Source organism: Phocoena phocoena, chromosome 7 (genome assembly GCF_963924675.1).
Source record: "Phocoena phocoena chromosome 7, mPhoPho1.1, whole genome shotgun sequence".
Taxonomy (NCBI): domain Eukaryota; kingdom Metazoa; phylum Chordata; class Mammalia; order Artiodactyla; family Phocoenidae; genus Phocoena; species Phocoena phocoena.
The window spans coordinates 54,617,188-54,637,768 of record NC_089225.1 but is presented as its reverse complement, the minus strand read 5'-3'; the positions used below and the strand labels follow the sequence as shown (position 1 = coordinate 54,637,768).

Sequence of the window (20,581 nt, the reverse complement as noted above, 5' to 3'; positions counted from 1 at the left end):
CTGACTATATTTTAAAAGTTATCTTTAAAAGAGAAAGATTTTGATCATTACATATGAGAAACCTACTTCACAAAATGGATATCTTCCTACTTATTCAGTTAAATGATATCAACAGATGATTATTTAAGAAGATGAAAAACTTCCATTTGTATGTAAAAAGCACTCCATTTATTTGTTTTTTAAAAATGGTACGCACTTAACATCATCAAAATTGATACTGTCCAACTTCTTGGTTGGGATGAGCCACATTTAAGACAATCAACATGCCAGCAAGCATTTGGGACATCCTAAAATAACCTTAATGTAATGTAATCTTCTAAGGGTCTGTTTGCGGTTTAACTTTTCTATAACAATACTTTTTTGTTATAAACATATTCACGGGCTTCCCTGGTGGCACAGTGGTTGAGAGTCCGCCAGCCAATGCAGGGTACACGGGTTCGTGCCCCAGTCCGGGAAGATCCCACATGCCGCGGAGCGGCTGGGCCCGTGAGCCACGGCCACTGAGCCTGCGCGTCCGGAGCCTGTGCTCCGCAACGGGAGAGGCCACAACAGTGAGAGGCCCGCGTACCGCAAAACAAACAAACAAACAAAAAACAAAAACATATTCACAAATCTGAAAAACTGCTTTGTTAGACCGTGTTTCCCAGTGATGCGCCTGGTCAGGTTCTATGGAGCAGAGCTGTTTTGCTCTCTCCATTTTCTCTTCCCATTCTCTCACAGGTGGCCTCTTTCACACGCAAATTTACCTCTTTTGGTCCTCATCTCAGCATCACCGTACGCAAGCTCTTTCACCTCTTTACCTAGTTCTTCCTACTCGTTCTGTCTCCTTGTATACAGACTCCCTCACCCTCAAGGTCTTACATATTTATTTTCTCTTCAACTGATGTGATCCTTTCTCCCTCTTTCCCCCACACCCCTTCGCTCTCACTTTCATCTCCCCCCCCCCCCCCCCCGACTCCTCAGCCCTCTCCTCTCTCCTCTCACACACTCCAACGACTCCTTTCCTGGGTCCTGGTTCGGGCAAGGACTGTTGGTTAGAAAATCTGCCAAGGTGGCTGAGGAGATAATTGGGGCAAGGGTGGGGATGCAGATGCACGGATGCTGGGCATGAGGAGACCAGGTGGTCAGCCAGGGTTTCCCAGGCCCCTGTGGCAGGAGGGGGTAGGCCTGAACTAAAGGCTGGGGCCGCCAAAGCAGGGGACAAAGGCTGAGTCCTGCTGATCGCCAGCCGGAGCACACACACTTCAGCCACCCAGAAACACTCTGTGGCCTGGATGGGGTCTGAGAGTTGCCAGTTGGACATACTGACCTAGACAACCAATTAAGGCATGTTCAAGGTCTGCTGAACAGAACAGTCTTTTAAACTAGGCTAAATCCCCTCTTCAGGGTTGCTGATTTTTCTCCCCCTAAATTTTCCAGATTTATAATCATAGTAAGAACTAGAAGACAAATCAGACAAGGGTACTGAAAAATCTGATGTACACTGAACATTAGAGTTAATGTACTGTTGGAAACAAACCAGGTGCCTGGTGAACACTGAGGGATCTAGTAGGTATGCTTGATGAGAATCTGTGCTGGGAAGGAATTTAAGATCAAGGTCAGGAATGATTAATATGCATGAAGGAAGTCATCAACATTTAAGGACAAGCAATATGAATCTCATTAAATCTTCAATCGCTTCCTATTGCCTGAAGGAATTGGTGATAGTCTAATGATTAAAGCAATAACATTAAAGTAGAAAACAGTATTAGAAAATTAATCTGACTTTTATAAAAGAAGCTAGCACAAAGCACCAATCCACCTAAGAGACTTGACAAGACTCTCCTCAGCAGCTGTGATTTTTCTCTACTGGTGAAAGAGACTTCTGGGGGCTTTCTTTTTTTTAATCGAGGTAATTGATAATCTTTCATATGCTTCCCAGTGGGCCATCGTACTGCTGTCTGGCTGTTTGTCATGTCTCCCACTTACTCACTGTATCACCAGAACACACCTCCCTCGGCCCCAGCCTTCTCCTGCTGTGTCGCTCACTCACATTTCTGATTGCAGCACCCCTGTGCTCACTCGGCAATACCCTGAACAGCTGCTATTCATGGAGCATAAAGTAGGGGAGAAATGACAGAAGACAACAGAGGAGCTGTTTTTGTAACATCAATTCTTAGAGGGGCTGGTTTTCAGCTGGACCAACCAGTTGGCAGGGAGTCCGGTGAGGGTGTTCTTTTCATCTGTGACCTATTTCTATTTGATCTTATAGGAAAATCACAATCTTACTGATGACAGAGACAGGGTATGTGATGCCCCAAATTCAGAATTATCACAATGCTGAACAGAAGGATAAACAAGTGTGATGTGCAGACTCCAAATGTGAGAGATATAAGGATCCCAAATGTTCATTTTCCTAAGTTAATATTTCAGTAATTAATAAGCTTTCTCTCGGAGATGTGGAAGGAATTTTTAGAAATCATGGTCCTATTACTAGTAGCCCTCCTTAGGGAAAAAGTCATTTTAGAAATGCCAATTCTACCTAAATGGTGGACTGTGAGTGACTTTTACTTTCTTCTTTATACTTTTTTTTTGTTTGTTTTTGTTTTGGTGGCACCACTCAGCTTGGGGGATCTTAGTTCCCCGACCAGGGATTGAACCCAGGCCACGGCAGTGTAAACGCCACGTCCTAACCACTGGACCACCAGGGAATTCCCTCTTCTATATATATTTTTATAATATCTTTTTAAAAAACATAAATTTATTTATTTGTTTTTATTTTTGGCTGCGTTGGGTCTTCGTTGCTGCATGCGGGCTTTCTCTAGTTGCGGCAAGTGAGGGCTGCTCTTCGTTACAGTCTGTGGGCTTCTCATTGCAGTGGCTTCTCTTGTTGTGGAGCATGGGCTCTAGGCACGTGGGCTTCAGTAGTTGTGGCATGTGGGCTTCAGTAGTTGTGGCTTACAAGCTTAGTTGCTTCGCGGCCTGTGGGATCTTCCTGGACCAGGGCTCGAACCTGTGTCCCCTGCATTGGCAGGGGGGTTCTTAACCACTGAGCCACCAGGGAAGCCCCACTTTTATAATATCTTAATATTTCCACTATGAATACAGTTGACCACTGAACAACCCGGGGGTTAAGGGTGCTGACCGTCCTCGCAGGAGAACATCTGCAAATAAATAGTCAGCCTTCAGTATCTGTGGACCATGTAGCATTGTAGTATTTACTATCAAAAAAAAAAATCCATGTATAAGTGGACCCATGCAGGTCAAATCCGTATGGTTCAAGGGCCAACTGTAGTTATTAAGGGCTTATTATTAAGAACTGTGTGGTAGCCAAGGTGGTCGCCAATGACCCAGCCTCTTGGCATCCACACCCTGGTCCGCTACACTGTACTGGTCTGTGGGAGCAGGGGGATGGGATGTTACTTCTGAAATTAGGTTATAAAAGACTGCGGCTTCTGCCACAGTGGGCACTCTGGTACCGTCCTTGGATCACGAGTCTGGAAGAAGCAGGCTGCCATGTTGTGAGCAGTACAATGGAGAGACACAGGTGGCAAGAAAGTGGCCTTCACAAGGAACTGAGGCCGGCCAAGAACCATGTGAGTGAGCTTGGCAGTGGGTCCTCCAGCCCCAGTCAAGTGCTGGGATGACTACAGCTCCCACCAATAGCTCAACTACAACCTCATGAGACCTCCTAAGCCATAGGCCCCCCAGCTAAGCTACACCCAGATTCCTGCCCCTCAGAAACTGTGACATAGAGTTTGTCATTTGGGGTAATTTGTTACACAGCAGGAGATAACTAATACAGCTGCACAGGTATCATTTCTTTAATCTTCATAATAGCCTAGTAAGGTAAGTACTTGTCTCAACTCCATTTTAAAAATGAAGAAACTGAAGCCTGGATAGGTTAACATGCCCAAGGTTCCACAACTAGTAAGCAGCAGCATCAGGATTCGAACCTAAGGAGCCTGATTTGACAACCCACACTCTTAGCCTCTCTTTATACAGCCTTCCTTGTATTACTTTTATAATCAGAAAATATATTTTCATTCACAGAAAAAGAAATTCCCACTCGTCTTTCACTCCTGTTGTAGAAGTAGAGATACTCTCACCACTTCCAAGGGGAATTTTCCCCCTTCTCCTCCTTCTATTCCTTTTCACCTCTTTCAGGGCTGCTCTCTCTCCAGGAAGCCCCCTGCTCTCCAGAATTTCCCGTGGTCCTTGTTCCTTACCAGTTGCCTTCCTTCCCTCTGCGTCTAAACATAGCCAGGACCTCTATGTCAAAACCAAAATGTACGTCCACACAAAACTTGTACACAAATGTCCACAGCAGCATTATTTGTAAGAGTCAAAAAGTGGATATAACCCAAATGTCCAACAATTGGTGAATGGATAAACAAAATGTGATATCCCATTCAGTAGAATATTATTTGGCAATTAAAAAAGGGATGAAGTACTGATACATGCTTCAACATGAATAAATCTTGAAAACACAGTCCTAAATGAAAGAAGCCAGTCATAGAAGACCACACATTATGTGATTACATGTATTTGAAATGTCCAGAATAGGAAATCTATAAAGCCAGAAAGCTGATTAGTGGTTACCTAGGGCTGGTGAGGATAGGGGGATTGGAGAGTGACTACTAATGGGTAAGAGGTTTCTTTCAGGGGTGATGAAAATATAAAATTGATGGTGGTGATGGTTGCACAACTCTGAATACACTACCTACCACTGAATTGTAAACTTTAAATAGGTGAATTGCATGGTCTGTGAATTATATCTTGATGAAGTTGTTGTTTAAAAAGAGAACCAAGAACCTCCACACTTCTCTGCAGCCACCACCATCACTTTTCATCTCTCCTTCCACTGCTAAAATTTTGGTCTAAGTCTCTATGACCTCCAAGTGGCCAATTTCACTGACCCTTACTGAGTCATCCCCAAATTTCCTCCTGAGCCTCTTTTCCTGACTAGGTTCTCTGTTTCTGCCAACTCCCTCTTTTCTGCTCTGACAGCTCCTCTCCTTCCTCAGGTCCCCTTTCTAACCACCAGGTCCTGATTCCTCCTTCTCTGTATCATTTCTCTTGCATCCATCTCTCCCTTTCCATCCTGCAGACAAGGCACTAATTCAGGCCCCCATCACTTTGTTTCCACCAATATTTCCCAAATGATACGATAGCTTTCCCTCTTCAATACATCCAGGGCACCACCAGCTGCAGGTTATTTCACTTATTTATCAAAAACCTTCATCAGTCTCTGCTGCCTATAAGATAAACCCTAAGGCGACCTTCAACATTCTCATCACCTGGCCTTAACCTGTATTATTAATCTTCCTCTTCATAACTCTTCTACGCAAACTCTCAGCTCCAGCCAAATCCTCCATTCCAGAACCCTCTGAACAGGTCTTGACTTTTCCTGTATTCACATGGTTTCCCCACCGCTGCCCTGCTTTACCCCCTTAGGAATGCCCCTCCATCATCCCTCCGCCTCTCTGCTGACCACCTTACTCATCCTTCAAGGCCCAATTCTGTGAAGTGATCAGCCCCAAATTATCTTTCCTTCCTCTTTTTCCCAGAGCACTATCATACTGTTTTGCATTGTTATAGGTATTAGGCTTCTTTCTCCAATTAAACTAAAAACCATCTAACCCAGTTCAGAAGTCACCTCCGTGGTGAAACTCCAGACTACTACCCCCAAATCTTCCAGTTCCTCACTTCTAATTCCCATTATACCTGTTCTTTGCTCTTGCTGGAAATTCTCGTCTTAGGACAACTCCTTTCCCCCCCCAACCAAACTATCAGTCTCTTCCCTTTTTACTTCTATGTTCTAGATTATTCACTGTAATAATAATGAGCCCAGAAACAAACAAAATAGACAAGGTCCATGACCTTGGGAAACTTCCAGCCTAGGCTAGACTCTAGAATGCATTAATTCAACCCCCCTCTTGCTAACCCCCCACTCCCCTTTTCTCTTCCTCCCTGGTCCTTCCAGTGCATCCATCTGGAAAATTCCAATCAATCCAACTATCTACCTTCACTCTTTTATACACACAGGATGATGCCCATTTGGAGAAAATCACACAGTGGCAATGAATGGGGTCACTACAGATACACGGCCTCTAATTTCACTTGGATCTCAACACTGCTGGGCAATCCTTCTATTATCCCTTATCATTTTTTCTTCCTATTTCCCAACCCCCTACCTCATTTCATCTCTAATCTCTGCAAAAATGTACAGAAAGAAACAGAAGTAATTGGGGGACGAGGAGCTTCTTCAATTTTCTGTCTCCTCTCCCAGCTGAAAAACTATCTACATGCACATCTATCATTTCCTCCATCCCTAAGGGAGCAGGAGTCTGGTATCTTTACCCCTTTTCACACACATGCTTCAGTTGTCCCATTCAGGTAGTCCCCAAATGCTATACATTTTACTGCCAAAAGAAGCATCTCCAACTGGCTACTCCCTAGCTCTCACCCTGCTTGCTTGCCATATTAAACCAGCCGAGATCCCAGAAGGCTGCACAGGCTCTCACCCCTCTCTCTGCCTTTGGACAAGAGGCCTCTCTGTTTCTAGACTCCTTCATCTGACCAGGCCCTCCTTGCACTGGAGGACTCAGCCTAGTCTTCTCCTCCTCTGTAAAGGTGAAGGCGTGTCGGTCTCTACGGGATGATCCCATTGCATCATATGCTTACCTCTATCTGTGCATCCTTCTTATTCTGTGGCAAAATTGATTTACATGTTTGATTCCACCAAGGACTGTGAACTCACAGGACAAGAACTGTGTATTCCAAGGCCAGTACAGTGTAAATGGTACATACCCCACTATTTAGTTTCCTTTTGTGTTTCCACAATACTTGGGTCAAATCTCCTCTTTCCCCATTAATTTGTGCATTATTGCTTTGTGATCAGAGGATGCAGTTTATACAATTTTTCTTTCTAGAACTTACTGAGGTTTTCAGTGGCATAACTTACCATCTTTTAACCTATTTTGTGTATATTTGTAAAAAAAAACCTAATCCAAGGTATCAAATTTAATATTAAATCAAATTTACTAATTATAACATTCTGAAATCCAATAACCTTATTATGTCTACTTAAATTGACAAATTAGAGGCATGCTAGTTTCCTATTACGATTGCGGTTTTATCCATTTTTCCTTTTATTTTTAACAGCTCTTGCTTTATGTATTTTAACATGTTATTTGACTCAAAGATTCATTATTAATAACTTTACTGTATCACTATTAACTAGCCACTTTTCATTCATTCATTCAAAAAATCTTTATTGAGTGCTTATTATGTGCCAGGCATTGTTCTAGGTACTTGGGATACATCAGGGAAAAACACAAACAAAAATCCTTCTCTTTGCCAAACTTATAGTCTATATATGTGGGGAGGTAGGCAACAGACAACATGACAAATAAATAAGTCATACAGTGTGTTAGAAAGTGTTAAGTGCTATGAGTAGGGCCTTACAGGACATTATGAGGAGTTTGGCTTTTACTCTGAGTGAAGTAGGTTTTCAGCAAAAGAATGACATGATCTGACTTAACATTTTTAAAAGTTCAGTCTGGCTGCTGTGTTGAGAATCCAGTATAGGAGGGCAAGGGTAGAAGCAGGGAGACCAGTAAGTGGTTACTGCAGTAATCCAGGTAAGATATGATAGTGACTCAACTCAGGGTGGTGACAGTGGGGTGTCAAAAATGCATTCTGGGTATATCTTAAAGGTAGATTTGGGGCTTCCCTGGTGGCACAGTGGTTAAGAATCTGCCTGCCAATGCAAGGGACACGGGTTGGAGCCCTGGCCCGGGAAGATCCCACATGTCGCAGAGCAACTAAGCCCGTGCACCACAACTACTGAGCCTGCACTCTAGAGTCCGCGAGCCACAACTACTGAGCCCACGTGCCACAACTACTGAAGCCTGCGTGCCTAGAGCCCCTGCTCTGCAACGAGAAGCTACGACAATGAGAAGCCCGCGCACCGCAACGAAGAGTAGCCCCCGCTCACCACAACTAGAGAAAGCCCGTGTGCAGCAACAAAGACCCAACACAGCCAAAAATAAATAAATAAATAAATTTATTTTTTAAAAAAGGTAGATTCAATGGGATTTCTTGACAGACTGGATACGTGAGAGAAAGAAAGGAATTGGGGTTGATCTGAAGGTTTATGGTCTGAGAAACTGACAGGATAAAATTACCAACAACTAAGGTAGGGAAGTCTTTGGAGTGGAGCAAATTTTAGGGAAGAGATTAGAAGTCCAGTTTTGGAGTTTTGCACATGTCGATTTCGACATTTGGAAATGTCAAGTAAGCAGATGGATGTATGAGTCTGGAATTTAGGAGAAAGGTCTTGGCTGAGGGCATAAACATGGGAGGCAACAGCTTAATGGGTTATTAGAGTCATATGACTAATGAGATCATTAAGGGGATAGTGAGGGTAGAAAGAGAAAAGGTCCATGAACCTCTTTGTCCTCTTTGATGCTTTTTGCCTTAAATTCTATTCTGTCTAATATTAATATTCTTACTTTGCTTTTCTCAATGGATAGTTCTCTATTGACACATTTGACCTTGGGTTAACTTTCTAGCTCTGTTCTCTTTGGAAACCTGGCAAATGTGGAAAGTCAGCCATGATACTGAGTAATATCACTTATGGTAAAAATGACTCCCGATTAATAAACTTCATCTAGACTATAAATATCTGGTGATAGGGAATTCCCTGGCGGTCCAGTGGTTAGGACTCCATGCTTTCACTGCTGAGGTGCAGGTTCAATCCCTGGTCAGGGAACTAAGATCCCAAAAGCAGCGTGGGCAGCCAAAAAAATATATATTTTTTAAATTAATTAATTAATTAATTTATTTTTGGCTGTGTTGGGTCTTCGTTGCTGCACACGGGCTTTCTCTAGTTGCGGTCAGTGAGGGCTACTCTTTGTTGTGGTGCGCAGGCTTCTCATTGCAGTGGCTTCTCTTGTTGAGGAGCATGGGCTCTAGGCACACGGGTTCAGTAGTTGTGGCATGCAGGCTCAGTAGTTGTGACTTGCGGGCTCTAAACCACAGGATCAATAGCTGTGGCTCACGGGCTTAGTTGCTCCGCGGCATGTGGGATCTTCCCGAACCAGCGCTCGAACCTGTGTCCCCTGCATTGGCAGGCGGATTCTTAACCACTGCACCACCAGGGAAGTCTAAACAAAATTTTTTAAATAAATAAATAAATATCTGGTGATAAGCCACACTTGTTGTGTGTGGTGACTCCAAGTTTTGTGGGAGATATTTTGTGACTGCCTGCCTGCATGTACTACCTATAAGTTGTCCTTTAGGTTTTCCACTGAAAATTAATTGCTGCTGGCTCTTAGATATTACATAGTGTTCTAGTTAATACTGCTTTGTAACGAGTTACCCAAAAGTTAACAGTGTTTTAACAGAACTAATAATTTTATTATGCTCATGGATTCTTTGGGTCGGGAATTTGGAAATGAATGTCTGAGGCTGCATGATATCTGAGGCCCTGAGTAAAGAAGAAGACTTGGCTGGGGATGACTCTAGGGCTGTGGGCTGGAACCATCTGAAGGCTCATTCACATGTCTGGTGCCTGCAATGGGATGACTCAAAGATTAGGTCTCCTGACTGGATAACTTTCAAAGAACCTCTTCAAGTGGCTTGGCTTCCTCACAACACAGCAGCCCCAGGGTAGTTGGGTTTCTTACAAGGCAGCTGAAGCTGCCAGCACGACTGTTCTAGTGAACAAAGCAGAAGCTGCATCTCCTTTTATGACAGCCTTGAAAGTCACACAGCATCACCTCCCCAATTCTCTTTTGGTTGAAGTAGTCACAAGACAGTCTAGACTCAAGGGGAGGGGACACAGGTTCGAGCTCTGGTCCGGAAGATCCCATGTGCCGTGGAGCAACTAAGTGAGACCCCACTTCTCAGTGGGAGGGGTATCAAAGAATATTGATATTCTAAGGGAGATGCTATTGTTTTTTCAAATCATCTTACTTCGAGAAATTAATGAAAGTCACGCATATTTTCCTTCAGGAAAGTGTCCATATAGACAAAATTTTGCATGTATTTGAGGAGTCCATCTTCTTCCTTCCCATTGTATTCAAGAAACAGCCTTAGATATTCTCGATTCATTGACACGTATCTCATCAAGAGGGACTCTATATCCCCTTCCCCGAATCTGGGCTTCCTTGTAATTGCTTCAACCAATGGAGAACATCTGCTAAAAGGGAAGGGACATTTCTTGTGCTAGATACTTTCACAGGTTCTCCCACTTAATTTCTTAATTTTCATTTAACTTAGATAATTTTAGACCCTTTCTTTTTTTGAAAACAGGTGAAGAAAGTGAAATTCAGAAAGGTTAAGTTGTTTTTTTTAATAGACATAGTTTTTAGAGCAGCTTTAGGTTCACAGAAAAGTTGAGTGGAAAATTACGTTACTTTTTAAATTCATGTGATAATAAGTTGTAGAGACAGGATCCAAAATCAGATCTTTACCAGTTGCTTTTTCTGATATATAATCACTCTCTAGATATTAAGAAGCATATTATTCTAAGCACAAGATCTGACGTTTCACTAGATACAAAACTGAACCTCTTGCTGCAATGTGAAGGACTAACACCATGGCACTCAACTTGCAACAAACACTGCAGGATGTTCAATCCTTTCTTACTCTATAACCTCCTGCTTTAACATTGTTATAGTAAGAATTCCCTAAATTCATTTTTTTAAATGCTATTTCTGTCAATTGCTTTTGCTCTTCTTTCTATAATCTTTCAATCTTGCTTTAGGATTACATTTCCACATTGAGTGATCCTTTCATATACTTTCAGAAAATTAAGGAAGTAGATACCCAATTAAACATAAATCCACACAGTTCTAAACACAACTCATTGGTCACTTTTGGAGGATAAACTTGTTATTTTAAAATCTGGTAAATACAGAGAAAAAAATCAAACATTTAACTTTTCAGGATGAGGTCTATCAGGGTAATCAAATACTTGACGAGAAAGTTTCTTTCTGTAGATATCTTCTAGCTAATAAACGCAGAAGGAATGACTGAATTAAAATATTACCATTTTGCAAAGTCTTAATGAGCTAATGGAGCCAAGTAATGATCAATAACATCACATAAAGCAATACTCTAGGAAGTATTCTTGCCCAAAACAACAACAACAACAAAAAGTGTAACGTAAATCAAGTCAGGCCTTGGGTCTAACTGCCAGTTAATAGAGGAACATTTTAAATGACTCCACTGGAAATACAGTCAGCAAAATCCAGAATGTCGAAAGCTCCATGCCGAGTCAGTTGCTTCAACAAATAAATTTCAAGAAAAAAAACCTGGGAAAATAAACTTACTGAATTAAAAAAAAAACCTGACATCCTCTTCTAGCCATGTTGGCATAACTGGTGCTAGAATTCCTTCCTGCCTTAAATGACTAGACAACTCGACAAAACGTGAAGGAGCTATTTTTTGGCATTGGCTGCCTAACAATGTAGGACAGTGAAACTTGAGGGTAAATAAGTACACAAGGTGAGCCCAGATTGGCTCCAGTGTTCTGCCTGGGGAAACCGTCCCAAATGTGGCCTTGGGAGATGGAGCCCAAGCCAAGCACAGCCCCTCACTGTTTACTTAGGGAGGCAGAGAGCAGAGGGCTGGCTGCTGAAGCAGCTGGAATTTGTGCAGTACTGAGGGTTCTGGGAAACAGAGAGGCACAAGGCCTACCAGACAGCGGCTGGTGCAAGGCTGAGAGCTGAAGAGAGATTCCAGAGGTTGCAGGGCTTGGAGAAGTTGAAGTCTTAGCCCAACCCGAGTAGACGGACCTCACTGAGCCCCACAGGCATTCAGTGGAATAAGAACTGAATAAGTGGGCTCTCAGTGGAATAAGAACCACGCACATGCAGAGCAAAGGTGGGCAAATTAAGACCTGTGAGCCAAACCTGCCTCACTGTCTTTCTTATAAATAAAATTTTATTGGAATATAGCTATGCTCATTTGTTTATATACTGTCTATGCTGCCTTTGTACTATATTAGCAGACTTGAGTGGCTGCAGTAGAGACGATAGGGCCCACAGAAGTTTAAGATATTTACTATCTGGCCCTTTATAGAAAAAGTTTGCTGAACTCTGCACTAGAGTAAGAGCCACACTCTAGTACTAAGAGCAAAACAAACAGATCCACCAAGGAAGAAAACCACGCCTGGCGAAACAGCGTAATCTCCACAAGGTATTATCCACTTGGGAAGAAGATACAATTACATATATGAAGCACAGAAAAATGTGATCCACAGTCAAGAAAAAAAAGTCAATAAAACAGAAAAAGACCCTGAGATCACCCAGATGACAGATTAACAGATAAGGACTTTAAAACAGCTGTTATAAATATGTACGTACAAGTACTTAAAGGAAAAGATGGACGTGAGTAAACAGCTGGGAAACCTCAACACAGAAATGGAAACTATAAGAAAAGAACCAAATGTAAATTCTAGAACTGATAAGTGCAATATATGAAGAAAATTTTAAAGGCTCCTGGCTTTTGGAGATACATAATGAAAAATCTACAGATGAAATTATGTATCTGAGATGTGCTTCAAAATAATCCAGCTTGGGGAGGGGAAGTGGCTGGGGGTAAAGATGAAACAAGAGCTGCCATAAATTGATGACTATTGTAACTAGGTGATGGGTATGTACTGCTCTCTCCACTTTTCTGTATGCTTGAAATTCTGCACATTCAAAAGCTAAAAAAGAAAATCCAATCTCTACAAGAAAAAACCGTTTTAACTGAAAAACAAGATAATGTTCAAATGAAGCTTTGCATATATCTTATTCTCCTCCCATCTTGCCAAATTCCCAAAGATACATAGCATCCACTCTGCATTTTCAAAGATTCCCAATGCTTGGGGAAAGTGAACATTTCATAAAAACTGTGAATATTTATGTAGGTGAATGCCATTCTCTCTATCTTTCTCTCTCTCTCTGTATGTTCTACGCTTTGACACACATGGATATATCAATATTTGATTTCACAAAATAAGATTATATTAAATTGCTCTATAACTTGCATTTTCCAAATAATATATGTTGTGAATATCATTCCACATCAACAAATAGAGGTCAACACCTTTTTTTTTTTTTTTTTTGGTTAATGACTGCACAGCATTTATCATTGAGGGTCTACGTGCCTCAATGTGTGTATTAAAGTTCGTAATTTCAATGGGAGACAGGAACTATGCGTTACAGAAAGCTATTTCAAGCAGAGGGAAAACATAAGAGCACACATGGCTTGAGGGACAAGTCTGACTTTAGGGAATTCAGGGTCATGATTTGATTGTTAAGTATGCTTTAATTTATGTAGTAACAAGCCATATCATAACAGAGTTTATTTGTATTTGTATTAAGGTACTTGTTAAAAAAAATCATATAGCAAAAATCCACCTCCATTCTCAGCTATCAACATGAATAGAATTTAAGTCACAGGATGCTCCTTATTAATAGTATTGATATTTTCCAAATCATCCATGGCCTGCATCCCAAAAGATGATTTCTAAGTTGGTTTGATGAAACTGAGGATACATTTTCCTACTGAAGCTATACAAAACAGTAAGGATCTCAGGTCAGTTGACAAAAGTTTAAAGTACCTAATTTATTATGTAATATAGCCCCTCCCCTACCTGGAGGTTAAATTTTTGAAAAACCACTATCATAAGAAAATTCTTAGTGGAAGAATCTATGGCCTTAGAGTCACAAATGAACAAAAGCACTTGTAAAAATTTGTACATTTGTTAAAAAAAGACAAGAATAATAAAATATTAGTAGCATTATATGCATCTCAAATTACAGTAATGAGTATATATAAGTAATTTCCAGTTACCATTCCTTGATCATGGAAATCTTAAAGGTGTTCCTTTCCTATATTATAAATTACATAGACATTTTGCTTTGTTGCAGAGAATATGCACAGTAAAAGAAATTTTTCCCTTGGGTCTGGTCCCATTCAAACATTTGATATCTTTTGTATTTGCTTGGTTGGTTTTTTCTTTTATACAGTTTAAAAAAAAAAGGTTTGGAAAATAAAAATGCTATCTTCTCAATGTATAAAATTCAAACACATCAATTATAAAGAAAGTAAAAATCAGTACAATCTCACCATCTGGAAATAAGAGCTATGAACACTTGGGTGAGTATCATGCTAGATATTTCTTTGGGCATGTATACATATAAGGAAACAAAGATACAAACTTTATGTAAGTGGGATTTACTGTTCTATACCAGCCTTTTCTCCTCTATGCATGTCCATGACTTTTTAAGTCTACAGTATATCTACATCATCTTTTTAATGGCTGCACAGCACGCCATTGCATGGATAAACTATAATTTATTTAGTCATTCTCTTACCAATGGACATTTCAGATTATGGTGAATATTTCCCAGTTACCATCATTATAAAGTAACATTCTTATTTATCCAACTTTGTACACTCATCTTATTGTTCTCGCAGGATAAATTCCTAAAAGCAGAATTGTTAGGTAAAAAGTATGTATACCTTACACCTTGATACACATTGCCACACAGCCCTCTGGAAAAGCCAAACTATTTCACACACCCACCAACTGTGCCTTTCTTAGACTTTCTGCTGGACTTGCCCACAATCTGCCCCCTCTCCTCTCACTGGCATCAGTTCCCTCCACATGGATTGTGGAAGGACAGCAGGATAGTGATTAGGTCCAAGGGTTTACTTCCATCAGCTTCCTTCATCTCTCCCATGACTACACTGCTTAAGCCTTAAGCATTTCTCTTTTAGATTTCTTCCCTTCCCCCTCCCAACCTCTTTTTTCTAATTATCTCCAGTAAGTCTGACTCACAACTCACATTACCTGGAATTCTCACAGTTGCCCAAAAAGGTATACAGAAGTAACACTGCCTTAAATTAATCTTGGATGGAGATGGACTATAAAAGGGGGTGGGGGCAGGGAACAAAGTCACTAACTAGGCTGGTCATATGACAAAAACTGACATTTTGAGATAAATTATTCTTTAGGCCTACCATATAACTTTTGTGAACAAATGTTCCTACAGGAGGTTGCAGTCTGAAAGGTCTTTCATTTGGTTATGAAACTGAGTACTTACTATGTATACACATTGTATGCCAGGTTTTGGGAAGACAGAGATGAAGAAGATAAGATTCTTGTCTCTAAGAAGCTCCCATTCTAGCAAGGGAGATGGAGGTGTAAACAAATACTTTTCAGATAAGTGTGCATACTCTGATACAGGGTAATAAGCGTTGTGATAAAGGCATGCCCTGAGTGCTATGTAAGCAGACTGGGTTAGTTTAACCTGGGCAGAGGCAAATACAGCTTCAAAGGAGAGATGGCATTTAAGTGTGGCCTTGAAGGATGAATGGTTTGCTGGGTGAAAAAAGACATTGCAGGCAAAGCAATTAAGGAGGTACACAATGGCGAACCTTAGCAGAGATATGAGGTTAGGAAACTGGCAGGACCTAAGGCTGAAAAGGTAAACTGAGGCCAGACTGAGATGGTGCTATCCTTCGATGCTGAGGGATTCAGACTATCCCAGTAATGAAGAGTCCCCAGAGGTTTTTTTAGTAGGGAAGCATCATAATCAGATCTGAATTTTAGAAAGACAGCTGGTTGTGGGGAAGAAGGTGGACTGAGGTGGAGACCAGTTACAAGGGATGGTAAAGAATTATACCCAGACCATGCAGAAAACTGGAGGCATCCAAGAAATGGGATTTACTGACTCACTGGACACAGACACTGAAGGCAGTGGTGGGGACCAAAAGCCCTTAAATACTTACACTTAGGTACTGCCTGGATGGCGATGCCATTACTGGAGACAGAGTATATATGCGGAGAAGCAGATGTGCAGGAAAATATTCATTTCCATTTTGGACTTGTTGAGCTTAAAGGGCCTGTGAGACATCTAGGAAAAGATACCTAACAGAGAGCTGGCATTCAGACCTGGTGTTCAGTTCCAGGGGATACTCTGTTGATTTTTAAAAACTGTATAGATTTGACAGTCATTGAGGTAGGTAAATTTGATTGCTGACAACCAAGAGAGGAAACAGGGATGAGGGCTTAGAACAGAATCCTGGGGAACACTAATATTTAAAAATCTAGAAGTAGAAGAAGAGCCTAGTGGAAGTCTGGGAAAATCAGAGAAACAGGAGGCAAGCCAGGAGAGACTGGCTCAAAAAAAGGAACAAGAGTGTAAAAGAGAAAATATGCTCCCTTCTTTGCCTTCACCATTCCTTCCCATACTCACTGGGCAAAGGATCTTACGTGCCAGCTTCAAGAGGTGGAACAAAGATTCTAATAAAGTGGGAACTGGGAGTGAGAGATTAAGCAAGGACAGAGCTCCTGGGGCCCCAGGGTAGGGATTTTGCACTGTGATCAGGGATTTAGTGTCAGTGCTAATACCAGGAGTACCTTCATCCCTAAAAGGCTCTTGTTACCTTCTCTCTACCTTCCAAGAGACTAATCCATCCTTTCCCCTTTCCAATGTCACTACTTATAGTTTCCACCCATCCCTTAGCCCATGATAGAAGAGAACAAATTTGGCCAAGCTGCAGGGCTTGCGGGATCTTAAGCGGGATCTTAATTCCCTGACCAGGGACTGAACCCATGCCCTCGGCAGTGAAAGCACCCAGTCCTAACCACTGGACCGCCAGGGAATTCCTCAGAAGAGAACAAGTCTTAACAGCCTCTCAATTCAGTAAGCTCTTCAGCCAGGTACTGTGCTTATTAAGATACACATATAGATAAGACATGGTTCCTGCTCAACAAGAATTAACAATCTAGTTAGGAGTGGGGATGGAGAGAGGAAGTAGGTAACTACTATATAGAGGGTGTACTGTGATTAAAGCTACAATGAGCTGGAGAGTCATGAGAGAAACCTTATGCCCTTCTTAAGAGGTTAAAAAATCTCTTCTGGCACTTCCCTGGTGGCACAGTGGTTAAGAATCTGCCTGCCAATGCAGGGGACATGGGTTCGATCCCTGGTCCGGAAAGATCCCACATGCCACGGAGCAACTAAGCCCGTGCGCCACAACTACAGACCCTGTGCTCTAGAGCCTACGAGCCACAACTACTGAGCCTGAGTGCCACAACTACTGAAGCACGTGCGCCTAGAGCCCGTGCTCCACAACAAGAGAAGCCACTGCAATGAGGAGCCTGCGCACCACAACGAAGAGTAGCCCCCGCTCACCACAACTAGAGAAAGCTCACACACAGCAACGAAGACCCAACGCAGCCAAAAAAAAAAAAATATATCTTCTTCCCATTTTCCAAGAGGGAAAGGTGCACATAGATGCTGACGATAAATCCTGGCACATAAAGACTTATAGTGGATTAATTTACATCAATCTAAAAGGGTGAAAAGGAGGAAGAGAGAAAAGAGAGTACCCTTCATAAATTTACCCTTCATTTTCAACCCTGGGGGGCGGAGAGCAGGTGGTACAGGACAACCTGTCTGCAATGCATAATAAAAGTAATTATGAATAACCCATAAAGGGGCCTTTCCCTATCACTAAATGTCTTCCTGATGACATATTTTCCCTCCCTCTTCTAATCAGAAGATCCCCCTCTTCTAGTCAGAAGATAACCCTCTTGTGGGGTATAGTGGGATGGGTTACTATAGCTATTTCTGTAATAGCTTTTTCCAAGACTGTCTGAACCACCATTTGTCAAAATCATAAGTCACAAAAAAGATGAATATGGAGCTTCCCTGGTGGCGCAGTGGTTGAGAGTCCGCCTGCCGATGCAGGGGACACAGGTTCGTGCCCCGCTCCGGGAAGATCCCACATGCCGCGGAGTGGCTGGGCCCGTGAGCCATGGCCGCTGAGCCTGCGCGTCCGGAGCCTGTGCTCCGCAACGGGAGAGGCCACAGCAGTGAGAGGCCCGCGTACCGCAAAAAAAAAAAAAAGATGAATATGTTATTTCTATACTCTGCAAAGAGATTATATACATATGCATACATATATGTGTGTGTATATAACACGTGTGTGTGTGTGTGTGTGTTTTGGCTCCTCCTCTACCTTGACTATCTGCCCAGATCCTCTTCACCATTACCTGCAGTGCACAAAAAAGAAGTCTAAACGCCATTATTTCTTGTCAAAAGAGGAAACAGAAAAAAAGTAACTTGATTAGTAAACAGAGTTTGGATTGGAACCCAGATCTTAAGAGATGTAAATGGGTGCTCTTTTCACAAGGCTGTACTCTCACACTGGCCTCCACTCTCCCTTCCAACCAGTCCAAAATACTGCCTGCATCACCTTCCCTTTACACATCTCTCACCTCCTATCTTCCTGTGGCTCCTTAGTCATCTCCACTAACACTATTTTACACTGAAAGACTGAGGTCTATCTGCCTACCAACCTCCTTCCTCTCTAAAAACATCTTCCTTTTTACTTCTCACACATGTTCATCATACTTGTCCTGTCTCATCTGAACTTTGCACACTGATTTCTGTGAAGAGACCATGCCATGCAGGGCAGAGGAATGAGCACTTAAAAAAAAAAAAAGAAAAGAAAAGAAATCGGTGCCATGTTCAAATGCCCATTTTGCCTCTTACAATCTGTGCAATCTTAGTCTTATTACTTAACCTCTTTGTCTCACTTTTCTCATCAGCAGAGAATAATGCCTAACTCACTGGGTTTTAAAAGGTAGCTAGCATATGTTAGGTGCTTAACACAGTATCATGTACTTCAAAAGCACTTAATAAACAGTAGCCATTTACTGTGAAAATAATATTTGCCTCATAGGACTGTTGTTCCTACATGCCTGAAACCTAAATAGTCCTTGAAAATATTTTAATTTCCTTCTTCCCCCATCCTTGAAACAACTTCCTAGTTCTTTCCAACAAAGATTCAGAAACCGGTTCAAATCCAACAAAGATTCACCTGCAAAAGTATTTGCACATTTACTAAAATCTCACCACTCACACAAGAGTAACACCTACTGAAAGCTAGCCAGACAAAATTTCTCCTCTTCTTAACTTTAAGTCAATGGAAGAGAATAATCACATTTTGCAAGTTCCCCAAAAGACGTGTTGAATCATGCCAACGGATACAAGTTGCTTTCTCTGCGGCACCTGGGGGTCGAGGCGCATTTCAGTTACTGTAGGTTCATTGCTCCGCCTCAGGAATAAAAGAGTTTGCTACAGCAAACACACAACTGACGTGGGAGAAGAAAACCTCAGACAATGTCCCATAAATCTCAAGGAGGGACTGCAAATAGATGCCACGCAGTGACGTGATCTAGGCAAGTGACAAATGAACACTTGTGGGTATGTTCCTGTGGCAATGTGTCATCGTGTGTCTGCGTCTGGCCGCAGAACTGAAAGCACATTCGTGTGCGCCGAGATGTCTGATCGCGGACGTGTATTCCTTTGAACCCGACTGCGTAGCCAGTGAGCGACAGTGAGAAGCCCCGCGGAACTGTCCTCCAGGTGCTTACCTCTCCGGACGAACAGGTGGACGCCGCTGGGCGCCGCCATGTTGCCGTCGGTCACGTGGCCTCGAGCTCTCGCCCCCTCCTCGCCCCGCCCCGCCCGTTGGAGCAGTCCAGTCGCAGCCGTGCAGAAGACCGGAGGCGCCGAGGCCGCCAGAGGGAGAGTGCGCGTGCGCGGCGGGAGCTGACTGCGGGAGCCCAGGCGGCGGAAAGGCTCAGGCACCGGGGCCAGTAGGGGAATCCGCGGCCGGCCGAGCCCGCTCCGGCCGCGAGAGACGGGCTCCAGCCGCGGTTCGCGCGCTCGCTCTGAGCCCCCGCGCCCAGGTGGGATGGAAGAAGCCTGTCAGGTAAGCGTGGTATCCAATATTTGTAGCATCAACATTTTGGTGCATGGAAACGTAAAGTTGGGAGGAAAAAATAAAGCACAATCTAGCGTTCAACATAGCACTTTGCATCGTCTGCTCTTTGTTGCAAATTATTTCCCTGGATTCAGTTGAAAGGTAAAATTTGGTTCAAAGTCACCAGCTGCCCCTTTGCTGTCCCAGAATCTACATTACTCAGCAGAGACAACAGACAAGACAGGATCTGTGTGCAGCTGCAAAATCTATTCTGGGTACCAGAGTGGGTAAAGTCAGGGGACTTCTCCTTCCCCAAGGACACCTCGAGCTCAGCGGTATTAAGTGGAGTCTTAATCCTAAATTTGACTTTTAACAATGAGAGGATGACGTCTGCCAATTGCGCTGCCGAAAGATGAAGGCTACAGAAGGCCAGTTATGAATCAAGCGAGGGAGCTGATGTATTCCTAGTGATGACAGTGTCAATTTTTACCAAATTCGCTGTTCCTCTTATCTGCATTCTGGGGCATATTTCCATTCTGTCATGGACCAGGTATTAATCATCTTGGTAGCCTGGTACCCAGCAAAGAACCTGATATTCAAGGAATGTCTGGTGAAGGAATTGAACTCTGCATGGACCCAGTCAAACCAAGAATGTAACAGTCTCCAAATGCAGTAAAGATTGATAAGGATTCTTGGTGAACATGTATGATGTCTGCTAATTAATATTTAAGAATTTAATTTAACTACACACTCCGTGAAAAACCCAGACAATTCAGAAATGATTTTTTTTTTTTTTTTTTTTTTGGTGCTA

The 20,581-nt window shown here is 42.4% G+C and overlaps 1 protein-coding gene and 1 non-coding gene across 2 annotated transcripts in view; both read right to left on the bottom strand.

Annotated features, from left to right (window-relative positions):
* Window positions 1–19,875, bottom strand: part of METAP1D (methionyl aminopeptidase type 1D, mitochondrial) — a 79,631-nt gene extending 59,756 nt beyond the window's left edge. Inside the window, 2 exon segments of the mRNA XM_065880684.1 lie at window positions 19,439–19,586; window positions 19,588–19,875. Coding sequence (XP_065736756.1) covers window positions 19,439–19,586; window positions 19,588–19,875 — 436 coding nt within the window.
* On the bottom strand, window positions 2,619–2,690 carry TRNAV-UAC (transfer RNA valine (anticodon UAC)). Its single transcript has one exon. It is a non-coding gene; the product is annotated as a tRNA-Val (tRNA).
* Window positions 19,876–20,581: the final 706 nt, after the last annotated feature.